The sequence below is a fragment of the Oncorhynchus mykiss genome, chromosome 17 (genome assembly GCF_013265735.2).
Source record: "Oncorhynchus mykiss isolate Arlee chromosome 17, USDA_OmykA_1.1, whole genome shotgun sequence".
NCBI lineage: Eukaryota > Metazoa > Chordata > Actinopteri > Salmoniformes > Salmonidae > Oncorhynchus > Oncorhynchus mykiss.
This window is the reverse complement of record NC_048581.1, coordinates 16,519,037-16,539,973: the sequence shown is the minus strand read 5'-3', so window position 1 is coordinate 16,539,973 and position 20,937 is coordinate 16,519,037. Positions and strand designations below refer to the sequence as shown.

General features: G+C 42.1%; 1 protein-coding gene across 1 annotated transcript; it reads left to right on the top strand.

Annotated features, from left to right (window-relative positions):
* Nucleotides 1-3,360: 3,360 nt before the first annotated feature.
* LOC110494901 (zinc finger protein 271) lies at nt 3,361-13,466 on the top strand. Its single transcript, XM_036949112.1, has 3 exons — nt 3,361-3,477; nt 8,370-8,523; nt 9,787-13,466. The coding sequence occupies exons 1-3, from the start codon at nt 3,439-3,441 to the stop codon at nt 12,282-12,284; spliced, it is 2,691 nt and encodes an 896-aa protein (XP_036805007.1). The 5' UTR covers nt 3,361-3,438; the 3' UTR covers nt 12,285-13,466.
* Nucleotides 13,467-20,937: the final 7,471 nt, after the last annotated feature.

The window sequence follows — 20,937 nt, the reverse complement described above, 5'->3', positions numbered from 1 at the left end:
CAGGATATGTTGTTGGCCTGGGTCCCAATACTCAGTGTTATAGTCCTGGTCCTGAGAATAGAGACCAGGATATGTTGTTACCCTGTGTCCCAATACTCAGTGTTATAGTCCTGGTCCTGAGAATAGAGACCAGGATATGTTGTTACCCTGTGTCCCAATACTCAGTGTTATAGTCCTGGTCCTGAGAATAGAGACCAGGATATGTTGTTACCCTGTGTCCCAATACTCAGTGTTATAGTCCTGGTCCTGAGAATAGAGACCAGGATATGTTGTTACCCTGTGTCCCAATACTCAATGTTGTAGTCCTGGTCCTGAGAATAGAGACCAGGATATGTTGTTGGCCTGGGCCCCAATACTCAGTGTTATAGTCCTGGTCCTGAGAATAGAGACCAGGATATGTTGTTGTCCTGGGTCCCAATACTCAGTGTTGTAGTCCTGGTCCTGAGAATAGAGACCAGGATATGTTGTTACCCTGTGTCCCAATACTCAGTGTTATAGTCCTGGTCCTGAGAATAGAGACCAGGATATGTTGTTGTCCTGGGCACCAATACTCAGTGTTATAGTCCTGGTCCTGAGAATAGAGACCAGGATATGTTGTTACCCTGTGTCCCAATACTCAGTGTTATAGTCCTGGTCCTGAGAATAGAGACCAGGATATGTTGTTACCCTGTGTCCCAATACTCAGTGTTATAGTCCTGGTCCTGAGAATAGAGACCAGGATATGTTGTTACCCTGTGTCCCAATACTCAGTGTTATAGTCCTGGTCCTGAGAATAGAGACCAGGATATGTTGTTACCCTGTGTCCCAATACTCAATGTTGTAGTCCTGGTCCTGAGAATAGAGACCAGGATATGTTGTTGGCCTGGGCCCCAATACTCAGTGTTATAGTCCTGGTCCTGAGAATAGAGACCAGGATATGTTGTTGTCCTGGGTCCCAATACTCAGTGTTATAGTCCTGGTCCTGAGAATAGAGACCAGGATATGTTGTTGGCCTGGGTCCCAATACTCAGTGTTATAGTCCTGGTCCTGAGAATAGAGACCAGGATATGTTGTTGGCCTGGGTCCCAATACTCAGTGTTATAGTCATGGTCCTGAGAATAGAGACCAGGATATGTTGTTGGCCTGGGTCCCAATACTCAGTGTTATAGTCCTGGTCCTGAGAATAGAGACCAGGATATATTGTTGTCCTGGGCCCCAATACTCAGTGTTATAGTCCTGGTCATGAGAATAGAGACCAGGATATGTTGTTGGCCTGGGCCCCAATACTCAGTGTTATAGTCCTGGTCCTGAGAATAGAGACCAGGATATGTTGTTGGCCTGGGCCCCAATACTCAGTGTTGTAGTCCTGGTCCTGAGAATAGAGACCAGGATATGTTGTTAGCCTGGGTCCCAATACTCAGTGTTATAGTCCTGGTCCTGAGAATAAAACAGGTTTAAAACAACAACAGAGAAACACGTGTCTTACAGTGCTACACATCTGTTATTTAGAGACTTTTTCCTGCTTAATTGAAGTATCAGGTGTAGTTTTTCATCAGTTATAAAGTGTGTTTGTTGTCTCTCTTTATGTTTCTAGGCTGCAGGGAGGGAGATGCAACAACAGCCTTGAGAACATCTGGACTCAAATAGAACTCTGTTCCAAGTTGCTGTCAGGTAAAAGTAGACGATAGTAGACAACAGGATACTTTTGGAAAGGGGTGTTGTTGAACATTTTCTTGACTTTACTCAATCTGTATAGTTTTGGTAAAATCTTATCGAGGAACTTTCTGAAGTAAGATTAGCCTGGGGCAGCAGGTAGCCTAGTGGTTAGACCGTTGGGCCAGTAACCGAAAGGTTGCTAAATCGAATCCCCGAGCCGACAAGGTAAACAACTTTAGTTCTGCCCTTGAACAAGGCAGTTATCCCACTGTTCCTCTGCCGTCATTGTAAATAAAAATGTGTTCTTATCTGACTTGCCTAGTTAAATAAAGATGTGAGACGTTATGCTGTCATAACGTAATCAAGCTTGGATATTTCAATAGATGTTTGATTGCTCTGGTCTAGGGGTGCATCAGTTGCAGACTTGAGACAGGAATTCTCCCCCTGCAACCCCCTAATCCTTATCTGAACTCTGTGAGAACAAAGTAACTGTACTGTATGTAGCCTACCCATTTCTTGTCTTAGTAAGAAACACTGAAGAAAACAATAGCTTCCACGATGGATCCGGTAAGTCTGGTTTACTTTTAACAGTATAGGCCTGCTGTGCTGTGCTTTGCTTTTGTGTATTTATTGTATACCAGTTATATACATAGACAGAAGGGTGTTAGTTATAAATACAGTATATTTGACTGTAGTTTAGTTAAGAAGAAAGACTTACACAGTGGTGTGAAGTACTTAAATAAACAATATTTTAAAGTACTACATAATTAGTTTTTTTGGGTATCTGTACTTTACTATTTATATATTTGAAAATGTTTACTTTACTACATTCCTGTAGAAAATGATGTACTTTTTACTCCTTAAATGTACTCGTTACATTTTGAATGCTTAGCAGGACCGGAAAATGGTTCAATTCACACACTTATCAAGATAACATCCCTGGTCCTCCCTACTGCCTCTGATCTAGCGGACTCACTAAATACAAATACTTTTTTGTAAATTATGTCTGAGTGTTGGAGTGTGCCCCTGCCTATCCGTAAATAATTTAAAAAACAATACATTTGTGCCTTCCGGTTTGCTTTGTATAAAGACATTTGAATTACTCATACTTATACTTGAACAATTACATTTACCTTTGATACTTAAGTATATTTAAAACCAAATACTTTTACTCAAGTAGATTTAACTGTGTGACTTTTACTTGAGTCATTTTCTATTATGGTATCTTCACTTTACTCAGGTATGACAATTGGGTCAGTTGTTCACCACTGGACTTATTTTTGACCGGAGAATTACTTGTGAATTAGGTTTGATGCACCCATTGCAAAGACTTGCATAAATAGCTCTTTTTTTCCTATCTGTGCTGGTAGTGAACAGCAGGTGCCATTGTATCAGCAGCGAAAGACGGAACATTTCATTCCGACACTCCCTCACGAGAGAGAGGCCTGTTGAGATCCTCCCTCTTTGTGCATCTGTTCCAAGTGGCTGCCAGGTAAAAGTAGACGATAGCAGACAACAGGATTCTTAGTGAAAGGGGTGTTGTTGAACATTTTCTTGACTTTACTCGACTTTTATTGATCACGTAAAATGTTATCCAGGAACTTTCTGAAGTAATACTAGGCTACATGAGACGTTTATTTGTTCTGACTTACGTTTGGATATTTAAATAGATGTTTGATTGCTCTGGTCTAGGGGCGCATCTGTTGCAGTCTTGAGAATCGAATTTTCTCTCAGCAACTCATTACTAGCTGTCATTATCCGAACACTACAACAAAGTTGTCAAACTGTACCCTACAACATTTCATGCCATACAAAGAAACAATGGCTTCCTCAATGGATCAGGTAAATCTGGTTTTAACATATGCCCGCTGTGTTGTATAAAATGTCTAGGACTAGTTTTCATCACCTTTAATCCTCTACATTCCTGTGTTCGGTTTAAACTGCTGGACAAAAATAAACATGATTGTAAAACTTGTTAGGATATTTTTTCCCTCAGCAAAGTAACGTTAATCTACAGCTATATCATGTTTGGAAATCTGTCATATTACCTAATATATCTCTACTTCCTCCCAAAATGTGCACTTGTTCACCTCCACTGATTTGAAAGTCAGATTATCCATTATATGACCAGATACTCACTCTGACAATGAAAATACATATTCTTCTTTGGGGTTTATCGGTGGTTGGCATCCAACTTTATGGTACATTACACCACCTACTGTACTGGAGTGTGGGCCAGCAACTAAATTCTATCAACTTGATGGTACATTACACCACCTACTGTACTGGAGTGTGGGTCAGCAACTAAATCCTATCAACTTAATGGTACATTACACCACCTACTGTACTGGAGTGTGGGTCAGCAACTAAATCCTATCAACTTTATGGTACATTACACCACCTACTGTACTGGAGTGTGGGCCAGCAACTAAATCCTATCAACTTTATGGTACATTACACCACCTACTGTACTGGAGTGTGGGCCAGCAACTAAATCCTATCAACTTTATGGTACATTACACCACCTACTGTACTGGAGTGTGGGTCAGCAACTAAATCCTATCAACTTTATGGTACATTACACCACCTACTGTACTGGAGTGTGGGTCAGCAACTAAATCCTATCAACTTGATGGTACATTACACCACCTACTGTACTGGAGTGTGGGTCAGCAACTAAATCCTATCAACTTAATGGTACATTACACCACCTACTGTACTGGAGTGTGGGTCAGCAACTAAATCCTATCAACTTTATGGTACATTACACCACCTACTGTACTGGAGTGTGGGCCAGCAACTAAATCCTATCAACTTTATGGTACATTACACCACCTACTGTACTGGAGTGTGGGCCAGCAACTAAATCCTATCAACTTTATGGTACATTACACCACCTACTGTACTGGAGTGTGGGTCAGCAACTAAATCCTATCAACTTTATGGTACATTACACCACCTACTGTACTGGAGTGTGGGCCAGCAACTAAATCCTATCAACTTTATGGTACATTACACCACCTACTGTACTGGAGTGTGGGCCAGCAACTAAATCCTATCAACTTTATGGTACATTACACCACCTACTGTACTGGAGTGTGGGCCAGCAACTAAATCCTATCAACTTTATGGTACATTACACCACCTACTGTACTGGAGTGTGGGTCAGCAACTAAATCCTATCAACTTTATGGTACATTACACCACCTACTGTACTGGAGTGTGGGTCAGCAACTAAATCCTATCAACTTTATGGTACATTACACCACCTACTGTACTGGAGTGTGGGCCAGCAACTAAATCCTATCAACTTTATGGTACATTACACCACCTACTGTACTGGAGTGTGGGCCAGCAACTAAATCCTATCAACTTTATGGTACATTACACCACCTACTGTACTGGAGTGTGGGTCAGCAACTAAATCCTATCAACTTTATGGTACATTACACCACCTACTGTACTGGAGTGTGGGTCAGCAACTAAATCCTAGCAACTTGATGGTACATTACACCACCTACTGTACTGGAGTGTGGGTCAGCAACTAAATCCTATCAACTTTATGGTACATTACACCACCTACTGTACTGGAGTGTGGGCCAGCAACTAAATCCTATCAACTTTATGGTACATTACACCACCTACTGTACTGGAGTGTGGGTCAGCAACTAAATCCTATCAACTTTATGGTACATTACACCACCTACTGTACTGGAGTGTGGGTCAGCAACTAAATCCTATCAACTTTATGGTACATTACACCACCTACTGTACTGGAGTGTGGGCCAGCAACTAAATCCTATCAACTTTATGGTACATTACACCACCTACTGTACTGGAGTGTGGGTCAGCAACTAAATCCTATCAACTTTATGGTACATTACACCACCTACTGTACTGGAGTGTGGGCCAGCAACTAAATCCTATCAACTTTATGGTACATTACACCACCTACTGTACTGGAGTGTGGGTCAGCAACTAAATCCTATCAACTTTATGGTACATTACACCACCTACTGTACTGGAGTGTGGGCCAGCAACTAAATCCTATCAACTTTATGGTACATTACACCACCTACTGTACTGGAGTGTGGGCCAGCAACTAAATCCTATCAACTTTATGGTACATTACACCACCTACTGTACTGGAGTGTGGGTCAGCAACTAAATCCTATCAACTTTATGGTACATTACACCACCTACTGTACTGGAGTGTGGGCCAGCAACTAAATCCTATCAACTTTATGGTACATTACACCACCTACTGTACTGGAGTGTGGGCCAGCAACTAAATCCTATCAACTTTATGGTACATTACACCACCTACTGTACTGGAGTGTGGGCCAGCAACTAAATCCTATCTCCCAGCCCTGTTCTCTTAAACGTATCAATATTTACGACTGTATCTAACAATGTTCTTCTTATTAAACTCAATTCCTGCTTGCACACGCTGGAGAGAATCCTCACTCCTGTCTTTGTGGTGTCAGAGAAATGCTATAGGAAGAGAGACTTTTCAAACAATATATTTATTGTAAGATATGCAAAAATGAAGCAATCAACCATCACTAAGAATAGTCCGTGTTGAAAGCTCAATGAACAGAGCTGTCTTTTGCCTTTTATTGAAAGTACATCCTTTTTTATCTTTGACAGTTAGCAGATGTGCAGAAACAGGCACTGGAAACAGATTTGTATGAAGTAATTTAGCTGGTCTGTGTAGATCATGATGGCTGATATCACCACCACTCACTGTTCCTTCTTGCACTTCCCACATAGCTACATTCCTGCTGATTGTAAACAGCGGAGGTCACATACTGTGGTAGCACCTAAACAGCTCATACATCTGTACACTCAGAGTTATGACGAAGTCGCACAAGACAAGCCTGTATCAGCAAAGAATATTAGCATATAACAATAGACAATTCCCTCAGTAATATAGTAGCATATAACAATAGACAATTCTCTCAGTAATATATTAGCATATAACAATAGACAATTCTCTAAGTAAAAACAGTATAGTATGTCTAATTTAACAGTATAGTATGTCTAATTTAACAGTATAGTATGTCTAATTTAACAGTATAGTATGTCTAATTTAACAGTATAGTATGTCTAATTTAACAGTATAGTATGTCTAATTTAACAGTATAGTATGTCTAATTTAACAGTATAGTATGTCTAATTTAACAGTATAGTAGAATAATATAAAAATAAAATATTAAAATGTCCACCACAGTGGAAAGAGTCAATGATAAAACACCAGAAAGCACTCGTGTGTCACAACTTCCGCCGACGTTGGTCCCCTCTTGTTCGGGCGGCGTTTGGCGTTCGACGTCACCGACCTTCTAGCCATCGCCGATCCACTTTTCATTTAGTCTTGTCTTCCATCAGTGACGACTCTTGCACTGAGATGCTGTACCTTAGAACGCTACTCCACTCAGGACCAATCTATTACACCATCCATCCATCCACCAGACTAGAACAGACCTACACAGAGTCTGTCTGAAATGGCATCCTATTACCTATATACTGTCAGGTGACATTTCAGATGCAGCCATCCTCTCTAACAGTTAGAAGCCAAAACAAATGATGTCAGGAACTCCAAATGTCATTAAGTCGCTATTGTGGATTGTCGACCCAATGACGTCTCACAAATCATCATCGCCATGGTGATGCTCCATGACATCATTTATTTGGTCGGTTGAAGTGTTGTAGAGGAGTGGGTGTAGCAGTACTACACTCTAAGAAAAAAAGGTGCTATCTAGAACCTGAAAGGGTTCTTCGGCTGTCCCCATAGGAGAACCCTTTGAAGAACCCTTTTGTGTTTCAGTTAGAACCTCTTTGGTTCCAGGTAGAACTCTTTAGGGTTCCATGTAGAACCCTTTCAACAGACCAGATGCTTTTTAACTTTCTGTGGAGAAACCGAACCCGTCACATTAGGAAACTGTTGTAATGAACACTTATCAGTATGGTGGGCTGAATTTTCTGGACATTCCTACCTTAAATAATACTTTTAAGATCAATTTGATAAAACACTTCCTAAGAAGACCTACTTCTATGTGAAACTTTATTCCTCATCATGCCTTTTCTACTTTTGGTGGCCTTAACTTCATGTTGGTTTGCTATTGACGAAGTTCCAGTGAAACTCTGCTTTTCATCAGCAGGTTTTCTAGTCATTAACCTTCATTTAGAAGCATCATTTCTCTCCACACATATATTATATCTGTAATAATCAGCACAAATTGTATAACAATTCATCTTTGTTTTTAGAATATTAGTTCAGAAATAATATCCTATCCTTATCACTTGACAAGATCCCTATTTCGCCTAAAGAGTTTGCAATTGTTTTAGTCTCCATTCCCTCAGTTTTTTTTTTTCTCAAAGTTGCCTGGATGTGACGTGGCCTTTTTTTTTTACCAATACACTCCTAACAACCTACTCGTTTCGAAAATGTATATATGATCAAATAAGCCAGAAGCCAGATTTTGGGCCCAGTTATCCCTCTTGCTTCTCCTCTTCCGCGCTGTTTGATAGGAAATGACTGCTATAAAGAAATATGATGGAAACTAGCCCATACCCACCAATCCAACGCTCTTAGATTTGTGGCTTATAGTGAACGATTGAACATTTCAGGTAAAAATTAGATATTCGAGGGATGCACCCAAATCAGAGGGTTAGACTGAATTAATACAATATTTGGTTTAATGGTCAACTGTAAAACTTCTTGCGGCCAACAGGACAAAGCTAGCCCGTCCCCCTCCACCCTCCAGGAGTCCCCAGGTCAACCGCCTCTCCGTACTTTACTGCTGGTTCTGGTCGACTGCAGGAAAACACCGGGGCAGAGTGGAACTGAGAGAGGAGAAGAGGAACATGGAGATGTGATTTCATTAAGTAAGAACCATGTCGATTAGATTACATTCTGCTTCTGTAACAATTAATTGGTTAATTATGTACTGATGAAAATATCTGGTCGTTCCACCTAATTTTGAGAAGCTCCCCCCAAAACACTTTCAGATTTCACCTAATTTTGAGAAGAGAACCTAATTTTAACATTCTTTCATGAAGAGCACATGTTCAACTTCATAAAAACATGTTTTCCCAAGAGGTTATATGAAAATACATACTGTAGTAAGTGCCAATGTGCTAAATAAAGTAACAGGGGACAACTGAAAACAACAAAACCACTAGTTTACATTGGTAAAATAGTCCTTTTAAATCGGGCACAAATGTGCTTATGACAGGGTCAATGGAAGCTACTTTTGTTCCACCGGGATTGAACATTGAATACAAGCTTCAATTCTACCATATCAATTCATGGGTAAATGGTTCACTTGCTCGGTTTTCTACAACAAACACCAGAGAATTGATAAAAAGACTAGAACCAGCTTACCTGCCTTTGCTCTATGATTTGACTGTTTAATGTCCAATGTTTCTTTTGCCCCAAAAATGTAAGGAACAGTTTCACCATATTACAACATGGCCTTAAAATGAGGGACAGACGTAAATGAATCACTAATTAAATGAAATAAATAATGTTCAGAAATGACTGTCAAAGTAACCAAATAACTAGGGCTTTACATGCACACTCATAATTTGCCATTAAACACCTTACACTGCTGATCTTAATTGGTGTAATGTCATAACCGAAGTAAGGATACGCCTTTAAAAACACCTGGTTTTCTGAGAATTCTTTAGAATGATTAGGACATGTAAACACTTTAATCAGAGTTACAGAGGTGTATTTCATCTGTGTGTGTGCTAACACAAGCAGCACAAAAAATTATTTTGACCGAATGCAGTGAGTTCAGGAAAAACTGAAAATATGCAGCTTAGAAATAGTTTGCATATACAAACCTTATTTTTCCCTATTGCTTCATAAAAAATAAGTGGCTGTGGTAGAAAGTTTATTTTGATTAGCCATTTTCTGCGTTTATCAAAGTCCCATCAGCCTGATTTCAGATGTGTCCATGTAAACAGGTTTATTAGAGAGATTGTTCTTTCAAAGCATGTCAATGATTTAAAATATAATACTGATGTACAATTTCTGCTGGAAAATATGAAAGGGACCCAAAAGGCCTTAATTTCATGGAAGGACCCATCTGTTTACGGACTCATATTTGCAAAACCTAACTATTCAATGCCTTTGTTTCACAGGGGACATCCCTAATCGTTCCTCTCTTAGAGGGAGGGGCTTATCTGGGGAGCCTCAACAACATCATGATGCTGACAAGAAAGAGAAGAGTCTCTCCAGATCAGAACACCTCAAGAAGCACCAGCATAGAGGTACAGGGAAGAAACCTCAACACTGCTGCTCTGACTGTGGGAAGAGTTTGGCTAAACAGGACTTGACAAATCATGAGCAAATTCACACTCTAGAGCATGCATCTAATACCTTAAAATCTCACCAGAGAATTAATTCAGGGGAGGGACCTTATACTTGCTTGGATTGTGGGAAATACTTAAACCAGTCAGGAGCCCAGACTAAACACAAACACAAACACACAGGAGAGAAGCCTTATAGCTGTGTTCCGTGTGGGAAGAGCTTCAGTCAATTAGGAACCCTCAGAAAACACCAACGCATACACACAGGAGAGAAGCCATATAGCTGTGTTCAGTGTGGGAAGAGCTTCAGTCGATCAGGAGACCTGATCAAACACCAACTCATACACACAGGAGCGAAGCCTTATAGCTGTGATCAATGTGGGAAGAACTTCAATCAATCAGGACACCTGACTGCACACCAACGCATACACACAGGAGAGAAGCCTTATAGCTGTGATCAGTGTGGGAAGAGCTTCAGTCGATCAGGATCCCTGACTACACACCAACTCATACACACAGGAGCGAAGCCTTATAGCTGTGATCAGTGTGGAAAGAGCTTCAGTCGATCAGGAGACCTGACTCTACACCAACGCATACACACAGGAGTGAAGCCTTATAGCTGTGATCAATGTGGGAAGAACTTCAATCAATCAGGAGACCTGACTGCACACCAACGCATACACACAGGAGAGAAGCCTTATAGCTGTGATCATTGTGGAAAGAGCTTCAGTCGATCAGGAGACCTGACTCTACACCAACGCATACACACAGGAGAGAAGCCTTATAGCTGTGATCATTGTGGAAAGAGCTTCAGTCGATCAGGAGACCTGACTCTACACCAACGCATACACACAGGAGAGAAGCCTTATAGCTGTGATCATTGTGGAAAGAGCTTCAGTCGATCAGGAGTCCTGATCAAACACCAACGCATGCACACAGGAGAGAAGCCTTATAGCTGTGATAAGTGTGGGAAGAGCTTCAGTCGATCAGGATCCCTGACTAGACACCAACTCATACACACAGGAGCGAAGCCTTATAGCTGTGATCAGTGTGGGAAGAGCTTCAATCAATCAGGAACCCTGACTGAACACCAACGCATACACACAGGAGAGAAGCCATATAGCTGTGTTCAGTGTGGGAAGAGCTTCAGTCGATCAGGAGACCTGACTACACACCAACTCATACACACAGGAGCGAAGCCTTATAGCTGTGATCAGTGTGGGAAGAGCTTCAATCAATCAGGAACCCTGACTGCACACCAACGCATACACACAGGAGAGAAGCCTTATAGCTGTGATCAATGTGGGAAGAACTTCAATCAATCAGGACACCTGACTGCACACCAACGCATACACACAGGAGAGAAGCCATATAGCTGTGTTCAGTGTGGGAAGAGCTTCAGTCGATCAGGAGACCTGACTACACACCAACTCATACACACAGGAGCGAAGCCTTATAGCTGTGATCAGTGTGGGAAGAGCTTCAATCAATCAGGAACCCTGACTGCACACCAACGCATACACACAGGAGAGAAGCCTTATAGCTGCGATCAATGTGGGAAGAACTTCAGTCAATCAGGACACCTGACTGCACACCAACGCATACACACAGGAGCGAAGCCTTATAGCTGTGATCATTGTGGAAAGAGCTTCAGTCGATCAGGAGACCTGACTCTACACCAACGCATACACACAGGAGAGAAGCCTTATAGCTGTGATCAATGTGGGAAGAACTTCAATCAATCAGGACACCTGACTGCACACCAACGCATACACACAGGAGCGAAGCCTTATAGCTGTGATCATTGTGGAAAGAGCTTCAGTCGATCAGGAGACCTGACTCTACACCAACGCATACACACAGGAGAGCAGCCTTATAGCTGTGATCATTGTGGAAAGAGCTTCAGTCGATCAGGAGACCTGATCAAACACCAACGCATGCACACAGGAGAGAAGCCTTATAGCTGTGATCAGTGTGGGAAGAGCTTCAGTCGATCAGAATCCCTGACTAGACACCAACTCATACACACAGGAGCGAAGCCTTATAGCTGTGATCATTGTGGAAAGAGCTTCAGTCGATCAGGAGACCTGACTCTACATCAACGCATACACACAGGAGAGAAGCCTTATAGCTGTGATCATTGTGGAAAGAGCTTCTGTCGATCAGGAGACCTGATCAAACACCAACGCATGCACACAGGAGAGAAGCATTATAGCTGTGATCAGTGTGGGAAGAGCTTCAGTCGATCAGAATCTCTGACTAGACACCAACTCATACACACAGGAGCGAAGCCTTATAGCTGTGATCATTGTGGAAAGAGCTTCAGTTGATCAGGAGACCTGACTCTACACCAACGCATACACACAGGAGCGAAGCCTTATAGCTGTGATCAATGTGGGAAGAACTTCAATCAATCAGGACACCTGACTGCACACCAACGCATACACACAGGAGAGAAGCCATATAGCTGTGTTCAGTGTGGGACGAGCTTCAGTCGATCAGGAGACCTGACTACACACCAACTCATACACACAGGAGCGAAGCCTTATAGCTGTGATCAGTGTGGGAAGAGCTTCAATCAATCAGGAACCCTGACTGCACACCAACTCATACACACAGGAGAGAAGCCTTATAGCTGTGATCAATGTGGGAAGAACTTCAATCAATCAGGACACCTGACTGCACACCAACGCATACACACAGGAGAGAAGCCATATAGCTGTGTTCAGTGTGGGAAGAGCTTCAGTCGATCAGGAGACCTGACTATACACCAATGAATACACACAGGAGAGAAGCCTTATAGCTGTGATCAGTGTGGAAAGAGCTTTGCTCGTTCAGGGTCACTGATAAAACACCAGAAAGCACAAACATGTCGTCTTTCATCTCCCTTCTCTCTGGCACCGGTTCCAGATCCCTAAATAAAGTTTACATAGAAAACATCTTGTAAACAGTCATCCATCTCCCATTCTCTAACACTTTAGTAAGTCTAATTGCCATGGTAACATGTGTAGCATAATATGCAGCTCTGGATCCGTATGTTACAAGCGTCTTGGAGTAGAAGTGCTGTGTGTGGTGGGGTGGGGGAGGAGGTGTTCAGAGCTATCTTTTAATTTATGATCTCATATTATCCATTAAATAATGTATAATAAAATGTTTCACCAATGGTAGGTGTATATTCATGTGTGGGGGAAATGTTATCTGAAGAGAGAGCCTTGAATTGTACTTGTCTCATACTGTCATTAATTCCTGTAGGTAGAGATATGAGGGGAGACGGTCATGACCCCCTCAGACCTTTTGGCAGAACGCTCAGAATATGTTCTATAAGTTACATGCAGGAACCATATGTTAATGATGAATAATGTAAATCATGCAAATATAACTTGTCTGTGTAAGCAGTATATAAGAGGACTAACGGGACTGCCCCGAAAGAGCTCCTGACCGATGTGTACTATGGTGCATTAAGTTTGTTGGAATCTCTCCAGCTGGCTGATAATAAATAATTATTAATTTAAGTTTGACTGAGTCCTTGGTAGTAATTTCCACGACACATGTATTCAATACAAAAACACATTAAATCCTTTATCTTATGCCGCACTGCATGAGGCAAATGGTGGTCATACCAGATACTGACTACCGTTTTTTTTAAGGTATCTGTGACCAACAGATGCATACAGTTGAAGTCGGAAGTTTACATACACCTTAGCCGAATACATTTAAACTCAGTTTTTCACAAATCATGACATTTAATCCTAGTAAAAATTCCCTGTTTTAGGTCAGTTAGGATCACCACTTTATTTTAAGAATGTGAAATGTCAGAATAATAGTAGAGTGTGATTTATTTCAGCTTATATATCTTTCATCACATACCCAGTGGGTCAGAAGTTTAGATACACTCAATTAGTATTTGGTAGTCCAGAGCATCCGGCGACGGTTCCCAGTCCAGAGCTTCCTGTGACGGTTCCCAGTCCAGAGCTTCCGGCGACGGTTCCCAGTCCAGAGCTTCCTGTGACGGTTCCCAGTCCAGAGCTTCCTGTGACGGTTCCCAGTCCAGAGCTTCCTGTGACGGTTCCCAGTCCAGAGCTTCCTGTGACGGTTCACAGTCCAGAGCTTCCTGTGACGGTTCACAGTCCAAAGCTTCCGGCGACGGTTCCCAGTCCAGAGCTTCCTGTGACGGTTCACAGTCCAGAGCTTCCTGTGACGGTTCACAGTCCGGAACCTCCTGCGACAGTCAACGGTCTGGAACCTCCAGCGACGGTCAACAGTCTGGAACCTCCAGCGACGGTCAACAGTCTGGAACCTCCAGCGACGGTCAACAGTCTGGAACCTCCAGCGACGGTCAACAGTCCGGAACCAGTCCCGCTCCATGGCAGAAGCCTTCCTCTGTGCCGGTGCCCAGTCCAGGCACGGCGTCCAGTCCAGCTCCATGGCAGGAGCCTTCCTCTGCGCCGGTGCCCAGTCCAGGCACGGCGTCCAGTCCCGCTCCATGGCAGGAGCCTTCCTCTGCGCCGGTGCCCAGTCCAGGCACGGCGTCCAGTCCAGCTCCATGGCAGGAGCCTTCCTCTGCGCCGGTGCCCAGTCCAGGCACGGCGTCCAGTCCCGCTCCATGGCAGGAGCCTTCCTCTGCGCCGGTGCCCAGTCCAGGCACGGCGTCCAGTCCAGCTCCAAGGCAGGAGCCTTCCTCTGCGCCGGTGCCCAGTCCAGGCACGGCGTCCAGTCCAGCTCCATGGCAGGAGCCTTCCTCTGCGCCGGTGCCCAGTCCGGGAGAGAGCCTTTTTATTCTCTATTTTGGTTCGGCAGCCATTTCCCCACTGTGTATTGTGGGATCTTGTTTATGTGTAGTTGCGTCAGCAATTCATCTACTTCACGTTCCGTTCGTTCTTTATTGTTTTTGTGCGTTTCATTTAATAAACATGTGGAACCCATATCACAATACGCTTTGGTCCGAATGTTCTTACGAGGAACGTGACACCAAGCTGTTTAAAGACAGTCAACTTAGTGTATGTTAACTTCTGACCCACTGGAATTGTGATATAGTGAATTATAAGTGACATAATCTGTCTGTAAACAATTGTTGGAAAAATGACTTGTGTCATGCACAAGGTAAATGTTCTAACCGACTTGCCAAAACTATAGTTTGTTGACAAGAAATTTGTGGAGTGGTTGAAAAACAAGTTTTAATGACTCCAACCTAAGTGTATGTAAACTTCTGACTTTAATTGTATCTGTATTCCCAGTCATGTGAAATCCATAGATTAGGGTCTAATTCATTTATAACAATTGACTGATTTCTTTATATGAACTGTAACTCAGTAAAATCGTACAAATGTATGTTTTGTTGAGTGATATAATTATAGAACTAACTAATTGAATAATGAATGGGCCTACTACTGTTTTAGGTGTTGTGGGTCAGAACTGTCAACGTGACTTAAACCTGTCAGAGTATCTGTGCTGTGAAGGGCTCAACAGTGGAACTGCCCTGCATATATCAACATCCAAGTTATCATGTAGTCTCAGAACCAAACTGGTTTATTCAAGATAAATATAATGAGGAGCCTAAAATCCTGAGCTCGGTGCCAGAGTATGCAGGTCGTGCTGAGTTCCTTGGAACTAAAGAGAAAGACTCACCCTGAGAATCACAGACCTGAGAGAGAGAGATTCAGCTGAGTACAAGTTCAGATTTAAAACACAGTATGCAGAATGGGGGTACAGCTTCCCTGGAATAACTCTGACTGTCACAGGTAATATATAATATCTAATTCTAATAATTCATTAGAATCATTCAGAGCTGCAGGTGAAGGTGTCTTCCTCCACAGAGGAAAAGAAGAGAACATTGACCTGTAGCACCACCTGTCTTCTGACTGACAACCCCACCTACATCTGGTACAAGAACGGACAACATCTCCATGACCCTACTTCCCAACAATACTCCTGTAATACTCTAGTGGTCTGGTGTTACTCTACAGACAGTTACTCCTGTGCTGTAAAAGGCCATGAGGATTTTCTCGCTCCTACATTGTGTGAGTCTGAACTCACCTATAATAATCATCTTAAGTATCAATCATTAAGGCCTGTGGACCAATAGTAGAACATGTGGGGAAAACAGACAAATCTGTGCACTCTTGGATAGTAACACTAGTAGGAACTATACAGTATAATAGAAAAGGTAGAAAATGGCTGATGGTATGTTATCTTGTTATATCGTTTTAGAATTATAATTTTGGAATTAGTTTTAGAATAAGACTGTAACGTAACAAAATAAAAAAGTCAAGGGTTCTGAATACTTTCTGAATGCACTGTGTGTGTCTATATATTTAATTCATTTTAAATGAACCAGTCCTATACGTCTAAAACACTTGAAAATAGTCTCATTATCGTTTGAGGAATTGACCAGATACATTTAGTTTCTGGTGTTCATGGTCAGAGCTGTTTGAATGTGACTTACACCAAGAGGAGTATCTGTGCCTTGAAGGGGTCAACAGTGGACATTACCTGCACGTATAGACATCCCAGCTGGCATAACGTCACAGAAGTATCCTGGTTCAACAAATGGGAGTCTGGAGTTACTACAGACCTAAGCCAGGACCCAGAGTATGCAGGTCGTGTGAAGTACCAACCAACTACAGACAAGGGCTCCACCCTGAGAATCACAGACCTGAGAGAGAGTGATACAGCTTCCCTGGAACAACTCTGATTGTCACAGGTAATACTGTCCTTACAGTATTATATAATCTAGTCTAAGTCATTATATGATTGGTGGAAATAATGATGATTGTGTTATTTTGTCTTCATTTACCCATTTTCAGACCTGCAGGTGAAGGAGACTCCTGGCACAGAGGAAGGGAAGGTGACACTGACCTGTAGCACCACCTGTACTCTAACTGACAACCTCACCTACATCTGGTACAAGAACGGACAACTTCTCACCAACCCAAACACCCAAGATAACTTCCTGATCCTAGACCCAGTCAGCAGTGAGGATACAGGCAGCTACTCCTGTGCTGTTGAAGGCTACGAGAATTGCCTGTTACGTTAGTCTTTGAAGAATGATGTTGTAGGAATCATAGTTGTTGTTCTGATTCTAATACTCTGTCTCTTTGGGTTCAGGTGAGTGAGATGAATTGATCCTTTTTCAAATTATATTTTATAATGATCAAAATCATTTATATTGCTTGATTGATTGTTGATTGATGTATTAATTGATTCATTCATTCACAAAACAGGAAGAAGGCCTCCAATTTCACCTCTGACACAAGAGACAGAAGAGACACAGCAGAGAACGGACAGGTGAGTCTTCTGGAATCAGTTGACTAAGAGCTACAGTGATCTGTATTTAGATGGACTCAATGACTGTGGTAATATCTTTCACCCCTCATGTTGTCTGTCTTCTCTCCCCATCAGAGAGACTCTAATCCAGTGTATGACAACATCTCAGGCATGAACTTGGCCCCTATTGCAGCACAGAGAGCGATCACAGACGAGCAGGATGACGTTACCTACCCCAGCATCCAACACAGAAACCAGGAAGTGCCTCTGGACTCCACCGTCCCACCGTCTCACCTCTAGAAACAGGACGAGGATTTCCAGTACACTACTGTGAAATTCAACAGCCCCAGTGCTGCTCAAAAGAGAGGGGGGGGGGAAGATACATTTTTTTTTTACAGTAACTTTGTTGTTGTCATATCTCAAACAGACAGTTTCAGCATTAAAGATTCCAGGTTTAAATAACACAATATAACCAACGTTATTCATGAGATCTTATAGTAAATGTACTATCAATCAGTGATTTAAACATCCCATCCATACACCACACTAAACCTACACATAGTCTGTGTCTGGAAAGGCATCCTATTCCCTAACTACTGTCAGGTGACATTTCAGACACAGATTTCCTCTTTAACTGTTAAGGGCCAAACAAATGATACCAGTTCAACAGGTTGAAGGTTGTAGCTGCTATGCCACCTTGTTTAATGAGGTGAGGTCCTCAATAAATGACTAAATACAACTAAACAAGGTGGAGTATAGCCCATGAAGATCTCCTCCACTGCACAAGCCCAAATACAGCAGAACCGGACAGAAAGATCATGTCAGTGACTCAACTCACTCAATTAGAGCATAGCGAAAAAAGCCTGGCACGGTGTGATGCACCTCTCCTAGGGAAGGCATGGGAGAGCACTTGCAAGCCAGTGATTCAGCCCCCGCAATAGGGTCAGAGGCAGAGAATCCCAAATGGAGAGGGGGGAGCCAGACAGAGACAGCAAGGGTGGTTCGTCACTCCAGTGCCTTGCCGTTCACCTTCGCACCCCTGGGACACTCAATCATCGGACCAATTGAAGAGATGAGTCTTCAGTAAAGACTTAACCTGTTACTGCAGTGGGCTAAATCAGGGTCACACAGAGTGTTTCTTGGTAGCCAAACAAATCTACTTTGAAACAAAAGTATTCACCTCAAACACATGGTTATGGGCTTACAAAAAAGAAGACACCTGTACCATGTCAGCTACAGAGTTTAAATTGATTCCATTTTGAGTTTCCATCCCAATATTACACTTTATATACATTACATTACAAAAAATATGTCTATTAATTATGAAATTATGAAAAATATTAATATCATTCCACCCATGAGGCCACTAGGTCATTTGACTGCAGGAAAAGGCTACAGGTTGATGCCAAGTCTGCGTCTATCACATGGATTGACAGACCATTCCATGAAAATGTTTCTCTGTAGGAGAAAGCCCTGCCTCCAGGTTAGAAATTCTAGGAAAAGTAAGGCGATCTGCATGTTGTGACTGTTGCGTACATGCAGGTATATACGGCAGGACCATATCAGAGGGATAGGTAGGAGCAAGTACATGTAATGCTTTGTAGGTTAGCAGTAAAACCTTAACAGGAAGCCAGTGTAGAGAGGCTAGCACTGGAGCAACATTTTATGGTTCTAGTCAAGATTCTAGTAGCCGTATTTATCCCTAGCTGAAGTTTATTTAGTTATTTATCCGAGTAGCTGGAGAGTAGAGCATTGCAGAAGTCTAATCTTGATGTGCAAAAGCATGGATAAGCTTTTCTGCATCATTTTTGGAGAAAAGGTTTCAGATATTTTAGATGTTACCAAGATGGAAAAAACTGCTCTTGAAAATGTTTTGTCAAAAGTGATCCTTCAGCTTTATTAGAAATTAATGTATAACCATTGAGATGAATTGTCAGGTCAAACAGCAGATATCTTTGTTTCTTAGGATCTAGAACTAGCATCTCTGTTTTGTCTGAATTTAAAACCAAAACATTTGCTGCCATCCACTTCCTTATGTCTGAAACACAGACTCCAGGGTAGGCAATTTTGGGGCTTCGGTTTCATTGAAACGTACAACAGTGTGTCGTCTGCAAAGCATTGAAAGCTGACATTGTGTTTCCGAATGACATAACCAAGAGGTAGAATATATAGTGAACACATTAGTGGTCCTAAAACTGAACTTTGAGGAACACCGAAACTTACCATTGATTTCTCAGAGGACAAACCATCCACAACTTTTGGAGCGGCAGGTAGCCTAGTGGTTAGAGCATTGGGCCAGTAATCAAAAGGTTGCTGGATGAAATCCCCGAGCTGACAAGGTTAAAATCTGTTATTCTGCCCCTGAACAAGCCACTTATCCCACTGTTCCCTGTAAAATAACATTTTAACCAGGCAAATATCTTCAACATTTGGACCGCATCTGGCCCATAGGATGCTTTTTTTTTTTCTTTTTTTTTTTTTTCAGACCCCAGAAAGTCATATGTGTGACCAAACAGCCGGATCGTGTCTATACATTGGGCCTGAAACAGGATATTGGTATTTGGCCATAGGCCCAATTTTACTGCAAGGAATTCTATTTGGTCAACCACAGGCTAGGCTTGGGTATAACTACATCCTGTCTCTTTGTTCAGTGGAGAAAACACTGAGGACAGGGAAGAATAAACATCTACCATCTACTTCCCAGCATAACAACTATGATTTCTTCTCTTTGAATACATATATCTTTCTCCCACGGATTTGCTTTGGGGTCTGTGTTATTGAAGAATAACTGCTAACAAAATCATCCTAAAATATGTAGAAATACAATTTTATTTCAAATTATTAGTAGTTAGTAGTTATTTATAGATGAGAAACCAATATGTCAGTTTTGTCTCATGTACCGTAGAAGGCTACAATAATCTCCACACTCCTGTATTGTCTGTTGGGGAACAATTATATTTGAAGGAAGCAGCTGCGTCAGCCCCAGAAACAGGACCAGGATGTCCAGTACGCTGCTGTGAAATTCAACCTCCCCAGTGTGTCGCGCCCTGACCTTAGAGAGCCTTTTAATGTCTCTATTTGGTTTGGTCAGGGTGTGATTTGGGGTGGGCATTCTATGTTTTGTTATCTATGATTTTGTATTTCTATGTTTTGGCCGGGTATGGTTCTCAATCAGGGACAGCTGTCTATCGGTGTCTCTGATTGGGAACCATACTTAGGTAGCCATTTCCCTCCTTTCTGTGTGGGAAGTTGTCTTTGTTTGTTGGCACTATTGCCTTAAGCTTGGATTTGGATTGGTTATTGTTTTTGTCGGCGTCATCCTGAATAAAAAGGGAATATGTACGCTTACCACGCTGCACCTTGGTCCTCCTCCTTCAACAGCTGTGACACAGTGCTACTCAATAGACTGTCTTTCAGTCAGATTGATGGTTGTTTTGTTGAGCTGCCAGTAGAGAGCCCTGTGGTACAGTACACTGGAAACACCAGGTTTTAGTGTAGCTGGTTGGACACACAGAACTACAGCCTTATTAGTATGATCAAATTATGTTAACATTTAAAATAATTTTAATAGGGTTATTTTCCAACATTCCTCCTTTTCTAATAAGTGTGCTCCAAAAAGATGTTCACATATTGTTTATAAGCCATTTACGGATGTGTTGGTTGTCAGGAAGAAGCTTTGTGAGGACAGGAAGCCCCTCAGTACATCTGGTTGGTGTCAAC